This window comes from Tauraco erythrolophus, chromosome 10 (assembly GCF_009769465.1).
Source record: "Tauraco erythrolophus isolate bTauEry1 chromosome 10, bTauEry1.pri, whole genome shotgun sequence".
NCBI classification, from domain to species: Eukaryota; Metazoa; Chordata; class Aves; order Musophagiformes; family Musophagidae; genus Tauraco; species Tauraco erythrolophus.
In genome coordinates, this window is record NC_141474.1 from 34,574,526 (window position 1) to 34,589,257 (window position 14,732).

At 42.1% G+C, this 14,732-nt stretch overlaps 1 protein-coding gene across 2 annotated transcripts; it reads right to left on the reverse strand.

The window, feature by feature from the left end:
• Positions 1-648: 648 nt before the first annotated feature.
• DEPDC1 (DEP domain containing 1) lies at positions 649-14,403 on the reverse strand. Of its 2 annotated transcripts, XM_086617415.1 has the most exons (12): positions 14,356-14,403; positions 12,641-12,906; positions 11,830-11,980; positions 10,529-10,647; positions 9,969-10,099; positions 9,602-9,649; positions 6,392-6,532; positions 5,025-5,900; positions 4,242-4,414; positions 3,138-3,314; positions 2,537-2,722; positions 649-789 (listed from the first exon to the last, which is right to left on the reverse strand). In XM_086617415.1, the coding sequence occupies exons 1-12, from the start codon at positions 14,401-14,403 to the stop codon at positions 649-651; spliced, it is 2,457 nt and encodes an 818-aa protein (XP_086473541.1). The 2 variants fall into 2 exon arrangements, with proteins under 2 accessions (XP_086473541.1, XP_086473542.1); XM_086617416.1 differs by lacking the exon at positions 5,025-5,900.
• Positions 14,404-14,732: the final 329 nt, after the last annotated feature.

Consider the following 14,732-nt stretch of genomic DNA (forward strand, 5'->3'; position numbering starts at 1 on the left):
AGCCCAAATAAGTTTTCCATGAAATGTCAGAAATAGACCTCGGACTTTTAATATAAATAAATATACAAAGCTTCAGTGAATTTTACAGATGAGATGAACAGAAGCATTTTATGGAGTCAGAGAATCATTTATTTATGGTCAATTTCTGGCTCCCTTGGAAACAACAGAATCAACACTTGAATTAGTCCCAAACTCCAAGAACATCGTTTGGTTTAAAGATAAATATTTTGAGAATACAAGGAAGGCACTTATTCAACAACATACAGACATTTAAAAACCTACACAAACTATAATAAATGGCCTGAATTCCTGAAACTTACAGCAATATGCATATCATTAGTTTCCCATACGAAAACCATATATAAGTTTTTGGTTACCAATAGCTTCATGCTTATTTTCACATTTCTCTTACTGAGCACAATATATTGTAGTAATTTTTAAACAGATAAATATTTATTTCTCTCTTAGCACTCCTTCAAAAAGTTATCTGCACAAAAAAAAGGTTATTTTGGCACCTTTCAATATAGCGTCCATGTAAACATTTTTTCCTTCTACACACACAGCCACCATCAAATTTCTGTAGCAAGTGCCCTTTGGTAAATCATTCATACGTACATCTGCCAAAAAAGCAGCTAAAGTGTGGTGAAATTAATATCTTAGGCTACGAAATCTTGGGTTTCTTAGGCCAAACATCGGTTGTTTGATGGTAGGTTTGTTCTCAAACAGCATCGCTTCGTTTTCTGTCGTTGGAAACCTGTTCTGGTAGATTAGAGGGTATTCCTTCTGAAACTAGAAAACACAAATGCAGAAATTAAAATAAAATAAATCAGACTCTACCAATAACTCCAGCCGTGCAGGACTTGAGCGTGAATCCCCGTGTAAGGATGCACAGCAGCAGCAGGAGCACTACCAGCCTGTAACGCCACTCTGCGGGGACACTTGACCAGAGCTGGAGCCCTTCGTGCTCCCGAGCTCACAACTGACCAACAATGAGTCAAACAGAAATTCTGCCAGGCACTTCACCTTCTGGTGAAACGAGGAAAGCTTCTAATCCCATTTTATTCCCAAGGTTTTTTGTGCTGGGAAAGCTGTCTTTCACAAATAACAACGATAAACGTGCTTTATCGAAACGGAAGCAAAGATTCGGCATGTTTTGAGGGCATTCCCTGAGGAAGGCTTCCTATTTAACCAAAGGAGTCATTTTTAAATTCCTGCAGACATACAACTAAACAAAACTATCTGACTTCTGAGAGGTTTTTGGCATTTTGCCTGTTTCCTCTGTAAGGCCTCAGGAAGGAATGCGTAACGGTAAATACATCCGTGCACCAGTAAGAGCTTTCTGCTGACTGGACCTGGAGCAAACCACACCGTTTGTAACTTCTGGTGTTGATACAAGTTGGACCTGACCCTCCAGTCAGTGCCGTGTGTTTGGCTTTCCCCAATTCAAAGTGTCAAAACTGAACAATTGCCCCCAAAAGTTGTGATTTATCACACCACTAGCTATCCCAGCACAAATGGCAAGAGTGCAACGACACAGCTCCGTGAATTTTAAAAACAAACTTTGCTAACATGTGGCCCTTACAGTACAAGCTGCCCCTGGATTTTGGGGGGAACTCGTCAGAAATTGAAGTATGTACTTCAAGTTTTGCTGTTAGAAAGTTTATTTCCTTCCTCCCCCCTCCACCTGCTTAAATTGCTGCTGTGTGTCGCTTCTTACTGCTTACTTGTATTCCCAGGTTGAATCGACTGGAATTAACTACTCTTCTTCACATGCAGGAAGTTTTAATCAACTTGAACACAAGTCCAGCCTCCCCTTTCACAGGACCAGCAAGTTTTTACAACACACATGGAAGTCAGCGGTGCAGAAGCTGGGGGAGGGGCACCAAAGAGAAAGAAAAGTGCCTGCTCTGAAAAGCTGCTTTTTCAAATTTGAGTCACAAGACTCATTTAGGAGATTCGAGGACAAGTGGAATACTGTTCAATTGGTCAGAAAGACTTGCCAAAGGTTTTCTGAAAAAGAAAAAGCTCTCCAAGTATTAAATCCTGTCCTAGCTTTAGTGTTAGGCAACACGTCAGTAGGCCACAGAAGTGCCAGGTGATCTGGAGCAATGCACACGTGACAAAACACAGAGCTAAGTCCACAGAAAAGAAGGTTTCAGGACTGGGCACAGACGAAGACTCACGGCTCCTATCACCTATGGATTTTCAGCCCCTCTGTAGCATTGTAATGGCAGACTTGCACAGCCAGTGCACAAGAAACCACGCTGTAGTTCTGTTGCACATCATGTAACGGAGAGCAGGATCTGAGAACAATTTTGTACTGGTTTTACATCCCTGTTGGAACACCACTGCTGCCAGGGAGTACCAACGCTGTCTTACACGCCGTCTTCCAAATCCCAATCAGAGAACAGCTCTCCTCTGCAAAACAAGCATTTCTCTACGTCCACTCTCGTTCCGTGCCAGGGTCTAGTGACTGAGATCCTTCCCTCACAATGGCATTTCCAGAAATAGATGAAATACCCACCAAGTTCCTTACCTGTTTTAACTTTTTCTTTTTGTCTTTCACAGACAAGTTTTTGTCTTTGATGATGTTCTCTAAAAGCTCTGCCACTGCAGCTTGAGAGGTAGAAACCTTTTGTTCCTCAAACTCCTGAGGAGTTATCTGTTTGCAGTAGGAATACGTTGGCAATATAGCGCAAATTTCTTCCTTTGGATACTTGCACTGAAAGAGAGGTTGGAGAAGGGGTCTGCATACTCAAACGATTACGTACTACTTCAGTAAGAAGGTAGAATCATAGAATCCCAGAATGGTTTGGGTTGGAAGGGACCTCAAAGATCATCCAGTTCCAACCCCCCTGCCATGGGCAGGGACATCCTCCACTACACCAGGTTGCCCAAAGCCCCATCCAACCTGGCCTTGAACACGTAAGGTACCTACCAAATATCCAAGCATGCTAATTTACAGTGACACAAGTTGCAAAACTTTATGACGTAGCTAATATCTATAACTGCATCAACAGTTTAATAAAACTTTGCATTCAAAATATAGTGGTTTTGTTTGCAGCTTCCCCATCCCACCTCCAGAAGGAACGAATGCCCTGCAAGTAGCAAATGAAAGCTTCTGTCATGCCACCAACCTGAGCCATCTTCACGTACTCTATGTGATCTCGCACGGCGACCTGCAGGTAAGTTGGTACTTTAAATATTTCTTGTTGATGGTCCATCAGAAACGAAACTAATCGTGTTGAAAGCAGCTCATCGAGATCTACTTCTTCTGCACAGCACAGCACGCATCGGGAAAAAGTCTGTATCATCTGGAAGTGGTGAGCAGATCATTAGTTGAGGGATTTGCCTTCTTTCCAGTGGCACAAGGAATTCTCCAACACCAACTTTCATTGCAATCTCTCTTGCCTGCACCACTGGGCAAGAGAGGAGGAAAACTGATTACAATTTTTTCCTCATCTGAAATAAAGAAACTTTGGGTAACATTAGACTTGTGTTTTGTTTTTTTTTTTTAAATTGAACAGTGCTTTCAAGTAAGAAATACACATTTTAAAGAGGTAATAATCAGAAAAACTCTTCTCCTGCAGAAAAGCGTACATCTTCAATTAGCCATGTTGAGACATGCGAGATGATGAAAAACCTGCAGAGTCAACCTCGCCAAAATCTAACGCACATCCACCGTTAAAAAAATGTTTTCACAGCTTTCATATTTCCAGCTTCTAGTTGTCTCATTTTAAACTAGCACGTGCAGGTACTTTGTTGTTCTATCTTGTTTGACAAAAATCTTTAATCATTCCATTGAAAGCTTAAATTCAGACCTTGAAGCTAGTCTTTAAACTCTCCTAGCAGAAAATTTACTTCTTTGGAACTGTTTTTGTCATACCTTCACATATACAAATGTTTAGCCCACGAAAAGCTCTCCACAGAAACTTTGCAAACACTTTTTAAGTTAAATGGTGGTTGAGTGAGAAATCAGACTAAACAATCCCTTGCATTCTTTTAAGAAATTATTTCCCTTCTCCTCCCGAAGTAAACAAAAGCAACACCAATATTTGAAATATAGTCAGAGTCATATAAGTCCTTGCCTCAAGTCAGATTTTTGTAAGTATTCTGGAGATGAAAACTCTACCCATTAATCACTATTTCATTGCAGTGAGCCAAGGACGGAATGCCACTCGTGTTGCCAGCATTACTTCAGCCATAAAACAATCGACGTGCTGCACTCAGGACTCCCTTACCAGAGACCGCGTGCCCATCGCGTCGTGCAGCCGTGGCATATCAACATTTTCACTGATCCGGGAGATCATGCGCATCAGGAGCTGCATCTTTCTACGGTTCGGCGGGGGAAGCAACAAGCAACAGATCTGCAGTGCCTCAACAGCGATTCTTTCTAGATGAGGTTGAAGGAGATCTACAAGTTAATTGTAGAGACAGATGTCAGTAAGATTTGAACCAGCTTTCAGGGTGTTTCTGTCCCAATGCAAGAACTTCCATTTTTCTCAACGATAATCTACGCTTCACAGAAACCAGTTGTAACAGTAGATACTATCATGTGGCCTTTTTTTTGTGCAGCCATCTTCAACTCGCTTCATTATGACAAACTGCTGGTACAATTAAGACCATAATACAACTAAGAAATGACACATGTTATTTATTCCCAGAAAATGTGTTTCAAAGACCAGGAAAAGACATCTCCTCCAACAGGCAGGTCTGTGCAAATTCCCTGCCTCACTCTAAGACAGTCTCTAGGTTAGAATTACTCACTTACCTGAACAGAAAGGTGAGTTACTGACACATCAAGCTCAAGTCTCCAAAGACACTACACGCTGCTAGTTGTTAGCAGATATGAAAGGCCACCTTCAGACAGTGCAATGTAGCAACCAGCATTATTTTCTTTTTAAAAACCCACAGATGGTGTTATACACATATCAAAAAACCCAAGCAACAGTGCCAAAGATTGAGGAAGAAGAGATTAGTCAACACAGTAAGCCAATACAACATGCTTCAGAAAGCCATCTTACTTTGCGTGCCAGTCAGCAAAGAAGTGTGAGTTAAAGAGCATTTTGAGAGTTCTGTGGTACTTTTGCAGAGTCTCTTACTGACGGTGATAGCAGAAATCCCACTCTTGATGTCCACTGAAGTAGCCACTCCAGAGGTACTCGCTCTTCCTTGCCCACAAAGTTGAGGCCTTGGCTTTACTGTGATTTCAGCAACTGGTATATTAATGCTAGCACAACTTTTAGAGTTCCTTTTGCCCAGTAAACTCAGAGACCTGCCTGTTTGCTTCGACCCATGATTTTCATTAAACAGCTCTTCATCCTGAAGAGTTGGGGCAGACACTCTCTGGATACCACGAGTTTGCTTCTGACACGTGTTACTAAAACCAAGCTCCAATACAGAATTAGCTTTATGCTCGTACAGTAGTGATTGTTTTCCATTTCTCGTGCCCAGGACGGTGTTCACATCCCTTTGCCTGAGGGAATCAGATACTCCTTTATTACACAGACTTCTAGTAGCACCTCCTATTCTCTCCAAAGAGTAACATCTTGCCCTAAATGTTTGAGGTGGATCTTGCTCATTCCTGAAGCCTGAAAGATTCTGACAACTTCCTCCTATCAGATTATCAGCACTACTTTGTTTACATGTCAGTTTATATTGCTGCAATTTCTTTGCACATTGTTTTTGAATAGTTAGCTCTTCTGAAGACGACTTCCTGGAAGCTTCATATTCTGTCTTCTTTTTGTCCGGCTCTTTGCGAAGCAGGCTTAGAAGAAGACACTCAGTTGACTTGAAAGAGTTCAAGTGAAGAATTTTTGAAGGTTGTGGGTCACATTTCTCATCTCGGACAGAATGTTTTCCACTGCATATATCTGGAATTGTGATGTAGCCACACATAACTATCAGAAAATGAAATATAAGTTAAGATGCAAGTGGTATGAAAATGAACAAGTTCAGAAAGAAAGTTGCTAACTGAACAGAGAAGACAACAAATGTAAGATACTAATTTATAGTTAACTCTGTTAGTAAAACCTAAGAAAAATTTAGCTCAGTTCAAAAGCAGTCTAACAAGATCATTACAACAAACGTGCAAGAACAAAGAAAGTTACCACACTGCAATAGTGAGGAACAGACAGGAACAAGCACATGTTTTTTAAATCATGGTTATTGCATATTTAGAATGTTAGCTCAGGCAACAATTTATATAGATGTTATAAGACAGAACTGCATTTCAATCAATACTGTAATGCAGAACAACAACACTGATGATCTTCCTCAGATTCAAGCTGCCAGACAGATTAGGGGCTCAAGGTCTGCTTTGAATGACAGATTTCTCCCCAGTTGATGTAAACTTACAGCTTGCACTGATGATTTCCAAATTCATACATACCTAAAATATTAACAAAAAGCTCATAGTATTCAAAAGTAAGTAATGGCTCAGGGAGACTGAGAAAGTAGTCAGCAACCGTTCTGAATACGTCCCGTTCAAACCCACTGTAAGTTGCTTGGCTCATGTCGTTATTTCTAGGCCCTAAAAAGAGGTAAAGAAAAAAAATTCACACAAGTATTTACTCTCACAATTCCATTATTAAAAAAAAATAATTAAAGAAATCAACGTAAGTTTGTTCTTGGAGGAACAACTGTTTCACAAGGAAAGAATCCTGTCAGCAACATACATAGACGTTGTTCAGTTCAGCACTGTGCCATTTGTCATCAAAAATAGAATAAAATATTCTACATAGCCACTGAGAAGTTGTGCTCAGTTTCAACAAGCTGTTCCACACCAAGAAAAGAAATGAAAACTTATTTATGCCCTTTTTAGGTTCCTCAGAAAAACAATCCCAAACTTCTAGCGTTTTCCTTCATTTCCAAACTAGAGTAATCCCAGTTCTCCCACATGGAGCTCTAGCTTCCGGACTGAGAAGCTCGTGGTATGACCAACTGTTGAAGAACGTACTGAGAAGCCAGCCAAAAGTTCTGTTCACCACTACTCCTCAGGTGGACCTTTTCTTCAGAAGTGGACAGATAATGCAATAATTCAGGAGATCTGGTTAATAAACCTTGCCCATGTTGCTACAGATAAGAAAAAGAACGAATGAATGAATGGGGTCCTGACAGGAATAAAATTTGACACTGTGTAGATCTTTTAACCCTGATGTTATCATACTCCCCCGAGCTCCTACAAACGAAATAAGCTACCTTACAAAGCCAATTCTAATGAATCAGGAGAGGGCAGCTTTAATTAGACCTAGAAAAATTTAGATTTTGATACGATCAAACTTTATAATCATAATCACATTATCACACACTACACTAAAAATATAGTCGAGCAGTATTCCCCCTGCCAGAGTAAGTATTTTTAGTTTTCACTGCACAAAGTAAGTACTGCCTGAGTCACTCGGTCACAGTCTAGCTAGCAGATGCAGGGATAAAGTCTCCACTTGAACTCATTTACTCAAATTAGAAATGGAGAATTCAAAAAGCCAGAAAGCTTGCTTGCAGTTTTCGTCTCACGAGTGCCAAGATCTATCAGTTCTAAATACAGGACTGACGTGGGAATTAAGGTATTGAAATGCTCAAGGACCAGCGATCAGCTGTATTTTCCACTTCGATTTAAATCCACTCACCCAGCTCTTCCCTGTCCTGCTTTTCCCAATAGTGCTCTTCATGTAAGAGGCTCTAAGTATTTGGGAATGCAGCTGAAGGAAAAGGGTCATGTTTAAGAAAATAAAAAAGGTAATTTTCCAAAGAGCATGTGCTGCAAACTGAACTTCTGAAGTCACACTAATCCTACAGGGACCCCTCCCACAGTTCCACCGAGCAAGAGAGACATGCAGATGCATGAACACACACCGTCCCACCACGTCGTGGCTTTGAGGGGAGCTAGTGAAGATTGTCAGGAACAGGGGCAAGAATTAGACACAAAAAGAGCTCATCATCTCGGATTTCATTCGAGAGGCACTCATCTAACTCGAGGATGCCCTGTGAGCCAGTTAAAGAGGCAGTTTTATAAAAAAAGAAAAAGCCATCCTCTAGTTCTCTAGAATATTTTCCAAGCCTGCTTCACAAAGATGAAGTTTCCATAATCGTGATATGTGTCTGTAACACAATTTCGAACCCATCTGGGAAAGGAAACCTCAAAGACAGTCTGAAGTTCCCAAAAAATCAGTGGCACTGTAAAGGAGAAAGACTATTAGTACCGCACAGGTCTGCTACAGCACATGCTGAAGAACAAAACCACTCCTTCATTAGCAAGAAAATCCACATCAGACTGAGCTGTGAGAACTGAACTTCATTAGGTTCACTGCAAAAGTTACTTTTTTTTCTCCCTCCAACGTGTGAAAATCTGTGTTAACTGTATTACTCTGCAGCAAATCCTTTCCCAGTAGTTCCAAGGCAGCTGCTCAAGCACACATGACTGATGCCTTAGTTCAGAAAAGATTCTTCTTTTCCCAAGTTTAAAATTTACCATCACGTCTTTCTAAATTTTACCTTAAGCCGACACACCAAAGAAAACAACCAGAAGCACTAAGTTTTCTGTAAGTTGTAACCACCTTCAGTTTTACTGCTTGATGTTTCACACACTAACACCAAAACAAGGGCTGAGTGCAGACGGACTCTCATTCTGCCGACAACGAAAGCTCAGCTCTGTCACAAAACACGTTCAACAGCTAAAATGTCTGACTTTAAAAACTCATCTACTGAACTGTAACTATAAAAGGTGTCTCACAGGGTTTTCCATATAAGCTTTTTCTAAAGACCAGTTGGAGAAAAAGGTGGGGAAGCAGGTAAGGAGGTACCAGAGGAGCTGTATTCCAAGTCCAGGATTCAAGAACAAATGAATGGAACTCTTCCTTCTGTTGCCAAGACAAAATTAGTAGACTACAAAGCTGACTATAGGAGCATGCTTTTATCTGAAACCTATTGCAAAATTTTGTTTGTTTTCTTCCAAGACAAACAAAAAACTAACTGGTTTTCTGTGACTTGGCCTCCCCAGTTTCATATGAAATGTAGGAAGTGTTTCAGTCCAGCTCAAAGCCAGTAACTGGAAAAGAAAAGTCCTTTTACTCCTGAAAAACTGCATTAGAAGAAACCACACACAGGTTTTGGCCAGCCATTCAAAGTTTTCTCCCTGCCTGACTCTTTGTTAATAGAAATTATTTTCTCAAAAAGCAGTCCTTCGCTTTTTCACAGCCTTGGACAGCATGGTTCCACTGAAAGCTTAGAGTTCAGTTAATTCTCCTGTACATTTCATGAATTAAGAAACACTGAAGCCCCTCTTCTTCCACTAATTGAGTCTGTTCATGTTGTCAAAAATTCTTACGCAGAATCGGACGATGCAGCCTAAAAGCAGGCTAACCAGCTAGACTCCTAAAGAACTGGTATCTTAATTTCCTGAAATACCTGTAACACGTGTTAACTCTTTCAGGTTACATTTCCGTGCAATACTTTGATATGGATTGCTGTATGTAGATTATTAGCACTTAGATTATTTGAATTTCCAAAATGAAACACCACAATTGATCTTAACATGTAAGTATATCTCACTTTCAACTCTCAAAACAGGTTTCTGGAACTTCAAAGCTATTCAGTGACTTACAGTACGCGAGGCATTTCATAGCTGACAACACCCAGTGAGGGAGGTCTTCTGAAATAAACAAACAAGTATATATTTATACACAAGTTCAAAGACTTAACTAATATGAATAGCAGCACACATGTATTAAATAATACCTTAAACACAAAAGACCGAATTTAAAACTAATTTTAAATATTACTACATGTGTAGTTTAAAAGTTAATGCAATACACCTACAAAACCTTCTAGAGAAATAGACTGAACTATACTGGAGTTTGGGAAAAAAGGACAGAAGGCAGACTATGAGACATATTACTTTAATTATTTATTGTTCGTTGTAATTACACCACACAGAATCTTTATGCAAAACCAGAAAAAAAAAATCTTACCTGATTTGTCCTGCAAAATAACAACACCATGTTTGCTTGTGTGAGTCATGTTGTATATGACATACTCAGGAACTATCTGGGCTGGCTGCAAAACTTCTTCCAGAGACGGAAGGCCTAAAATGGTTTGCAAACTGTGGGGAGGAAGAGAGATGTTGTGCAAAAGGTTTGCTAGTAATGAAGGAAAACAAGTTCTCCCCATATCTATTCAAACAATGGTTACTTGATAAACTAGTTTACTGTTTAATAAATTCTCACTTCCAGAAGGACAATTTGAGGATGTGCTTTTTCCTGGGAAGAACACCAAAAATCCATAAAAAAAGATCATCTTACGGTACTGAAAGTATACTTCACCACTAGCAACAATGTCAATAAATTTCTTAAATGCAACAACTAACGTTAATGAACACATTACAAAGCATACATAAACAAGAGTTAGTAAAAATACGCAACTTAAAAAATCATTTTAAAAATTTCAGAAAAATTTGGCAGCCAAAAGCTTGGTGGGCCCATTACATACCCGAAGCATATAGACTAGAAGGTGCTTTTTATAATTTACTTACTGAATTAGAATGATATTTCGCCAAGTTTCTTGCACATATTCCTGGCTTACTTCCTTCCTATGCAGTGTGTCTTCCTTGTTTTCTTCTATTATATTAGGCTTTGTTTTTTCTACATTTTCCTGAAAACAAGTGGGTTATACCATCAGATAAGCAAGCCTCTTAAGAGAATTCATAATGAAGTAAAAATTGTTCTCAGTACAGGGCGTTCTGTGGAACATTAAATTCCAAAACATGAGCCAGGGAGTAACCTTAACCACCTCAGCAATGAAATGCAGGCGTACCCACCTAAAAAGCAAAAGAGGACACTGGGGAAAAAAGACCTGACCAACTCAGAAGTCAGCAATTTAAAAGGCAAAACCACATAAAATCCAAACGTACTAGGAAGTGAAGTATCCTCCTTTAGGATCGCAATCGACATTCAGAAAGTATGCACACACACACACACATCTCAAAAGAACTCAACCTTTTTCAAAAAGTGAGCAGAACAGTGAAATAATTTGTGCCTTTTATTTGTCCTAACCAAAAAATATATTAACTTTAATCAAGGACATACTGTCCAGATCATTTCTGGAACTCCACCTTGCAGCCCTCCCAACACTTTAAAATGCCATAGCAGGGATAATTCTGCACTGAAGGAGACGAACCAAACAAAATCCACAAGAAAAGGAAAACCTTCCCATTGAGGTGCTCAATTGCTTATGCACATACACACAATTAAAACTCTAATCTCAGATCATGTTGATACAAAATTAGCCCTATGCTGCAATGGGTGGAGCTGTGTCTGTGTGTGTCAAACAACCTCTCTTTCTCATTAAGTAACTTGGCTGCGTTAATAACACTCTGCCACCTACATTTCTCTTTCCAACAAACTATTGCCACCAAGTTTAGAAGAAACAGCTTCTTATAGTTTTAAGAGAACACTTAATTTCTTCTGTCAAATGCATAATGCCTTTCACTTGCCAGCATTTCCAAACTGCCATGTTACAGTACAGCTAGGATTTTACATGTATGTACTCTGCTTATTTGCAGGTTATTGAATAAAATCTCTTTTTGTGTGCTGAAGAGAAACAGCACACATCACCAAGACACTTCATCATAAAAATGTAGCTGTATCTTTCCATTATGCCTACATAAACATTCTATTTCACTCTAGAAGAACATACCAATTTATTTCTTAAGCTGGAAGGCAAGATGACACAACAGTAGTGTTACTAAAAGATGATTGCTCCTAGTTTTATTTTTTTTAAAGAATAAAGAAAATACATGGCAACTGTAACTATGTAAGAAACATAAGTTATTACCAGAGACTGTAGTAACTCGTGTTTTTTAAAAGTTCTCCTTGATAAATGCGGCAGTTTAAAAAGTCTTTCTTTGTCCCTAGAGAAGTTTTCCAAGTTCTCTTTTGCTGGATGTGAGCTTGGGAGAGGTTTAACTGGAGATGTTGAAGGAAATCTGTAATGAATAGGAGAGATGTTAAATACATCTAGAATAGAGTAGAAATGTAAGAAATCACTCAACCAAAACCGTATCCTGTGATTCCACACCAGAGTGATTCTGTAAGATTCTGAAGAGGTTCAGGAAATTAAGAAGAAAAACGCTGGTTTTTTTTTTCCTTTAGAATGCTGTTTATCATATTATAAATTAGCTTTGGGCTACTTTTCTTGATTCTAAGTCGAGCTGAAGATACTTGGATTTTTATACAGCACTGAGACCAGAATTCAAGAAGTGAGGGCCATAAATACCTTTAATTTTAGAACTGAGAGTAGGCTGTGTTTCCCACTTAGACTTTCTGTAAAGTGCACAAGAGAGGTGAACACAGGACTGGTAGCACAGCACGGAGCTACTACAATCAATTCTCCTTGGTTCCCCTCCAAAGCACTTGAGTGTAGCACACATGCCAGTGAAAAACTTGGAAAAACATGGAAGCAGCCCTCAGCATACAGGATGTATGGTCTTTACTGCAAGTCAGAGTAAAGTGAAAAGGTGCTACTAACTAATTTTTGGCCCAGCTACTCGAACCAAAGCAAGATATTTTCGAAAATCTGAGTGTTAAGATTTTGAAATAAAGTTCTCAACCTGAAGAGCTCTGTGAACTGGTCTTCGTTTCAGTACCTGTATAGTGCACCATTGTCTTCTAAATTTTCGGATCCCCATCTCCCTTTTATGTCTTCAATTACATGATTCTTGAGAAACTTCCTTAACAACTGAACAGTCTGCTGCCTGGTAACTTCAGGACCAAAGTTACTGTTATTCCTTAATACTTCATGGAGCCAGTCTACAGCTTCTGATGCAGTAAAACAGCTTCCATGTCTTTTGAAATGTTGCCTGTGTTTCCTCAATGGCATGCCTGCTCGGAAATACTTCGTAATTTCCTTCCACTGCGTGGGAAACAAAACAGCAAAGAACAGCAAAGATTAAAGCCTGAAGATGATCATTGTAAGTGTAAGTTAAAACAATATTATGTTAATAAGCATATACACGAAATCACAATATTAACACTAACAAATATTGACAGTTATACTAAATAGTGTCATATTATTGATAAAGAATCATTAAAGTTCAGATTAGAAAATACATTTTTTGACACGGACTAAGCTGGGCTGTCCCTCAGAGGACCACAGTGCCCGGTTCAGCCTCACGCGATGGCAGCACTGTCGCAGCCTCCGCGGGAGATTTCACTGAGGTTTTTATCTCATTCTTCTATAACTGAAAACAATGCTACTTTCTCAAACATAACGGGTTTGATCAGCCCACTCCGCACATGCCCAGCATTTACATCAACTCAGTTTCCCAAGGCACTGCCAAACCACAGTCCTCAGACCTGCAGCAGCTCTCGGACACAGGCGCAACCCAGCTCTCACAGGACACAAGCGCCAGCTTTAAATCATAGAATCCCAGAATGGTTTGGGTTGGAAGGGACCTCAAAGACCATCTAGTTCCAACCCCCCTGCCATGGGCAGGGACACCTTCCACTACACCAGGTTGCCCAAAGCCCCATCCAACCTGGCCTGGAACACTGCCAGGGATGGGGCAGCCACAGCTTCTCTGGGCAACCTGTGCCAGTGCCTCACCACCCTCAGAGGGAAGAATTTCTTCCTTATATCCAGTTGAAATCTGCCCTCTTTCAGTTTAAAGCCATTGCCCCGTGTCCTGTCACTACACACTCTTGTAAAAAGCCCCTCTCCAGCTTTCCTGTAGCCCCTTTAGGTACTGGAAGGCTGCAATAAGATCACCCTGGAGCCTTCTCTTCTCCAGGCTGAACAGCCTCAACTCTCCCAGCCTGTCTCCATAGCAGAAGTGCTCCAGCCCTCTGATCATCTTCGTGGCCTCCTCTGGACCCGCTCCAGCAGCTCCATGTCCTTCTTGTGCTGGGCACCCCAGAGCTGAACGCAGTATTCCAGGTGGGGTCTCAGGAGAGCAGAGCAGAGGGGCAGAATCCCCTCTGACTGATTAAAGCATTTTCTTCCCTTCCCATTTACTGGCACAAAACGACACGCCACACCGCAACCAGCAGGCTGCTCTCACGGAGCTGTGGCCCCGTTTTCCAGGAGCGAGGCCCGTCCCAGCCTGGCAGCGGGCGGGGTGGGGGGGGGGGCGGACCGAGCCGCCTCCCCCCAACAGCCCCCGCGGGGCCTCCACACAGCAGCGAGCGCGGCCAGCCCAAGAGCCCAACGGCCGCACGCTGCTCCGGGCACGGCAGAAATCTACCTGACCGCGGGGGCCCGGACCGGGGGGAGCCCGGGTCTGACAGGGGGTCCCGGCGCCGCAGCAGCTGCCGCCTGCTCCTCCTCCCGCCCCACCGCCCCGCACCGAGCGGGTGTCCTCACCAGCTGGGTGGCGCGGTAGGGCCCCGGGGCGGCCGGCCGGCCCTCCATGTCGCCCGGCGCGGCGCGGCGCAGCCCCCGCCCCGGCCGCCCGGCCCCGCCGCTCCCCTCACGGGCCAACGGCCGCCGCGGTTTGAAATCGCCGCGCGAGCCGCCCGCGGCAGCGGATTGGGCGAGGCGGCCGGGCGCGTGCGGCATGACGTAGCGCCGGCGCGGGGAGGGACGGGGCGAGCTGGGACATGGCGGCGGTCCCGGGCGGGTCGGGGTTCCCTGGGGCGGCTCTCGGGGCGCTCAGCAGGGCGCTTTAATTCCCCGTGACACGGGCGGAGCTGTCCCTCAGGGGGCCGGGCCACTCGCAGCACCCGGTTCGGCCTCACCCG

Bases quoted from the DNA above. Each gene is read 5' to 3' on its own strand.
- DEPDC1 (XM_086617415.1), bottom strand. From the start codon at position 14,403: ATGGAGGGCCGGCCGGCCGCCCCGGGGCCCTACCGCGCCACCCAGCTG. The intron at 10,648-11,829 runs GTAATAACTTAT...ACTTGTTTTCAG, and splicing joins ACGAGTTACTACAGTCTCTG to GAAAATGTAGAAAAAACAAA. The intron at 790-2,536 runs GTAAGGAACTTG...TGTGTTTTCTAG, and splicing joins AAAAGAAAAAGTTAAAACAG to TTTCAGAAGGAATACCCTCT.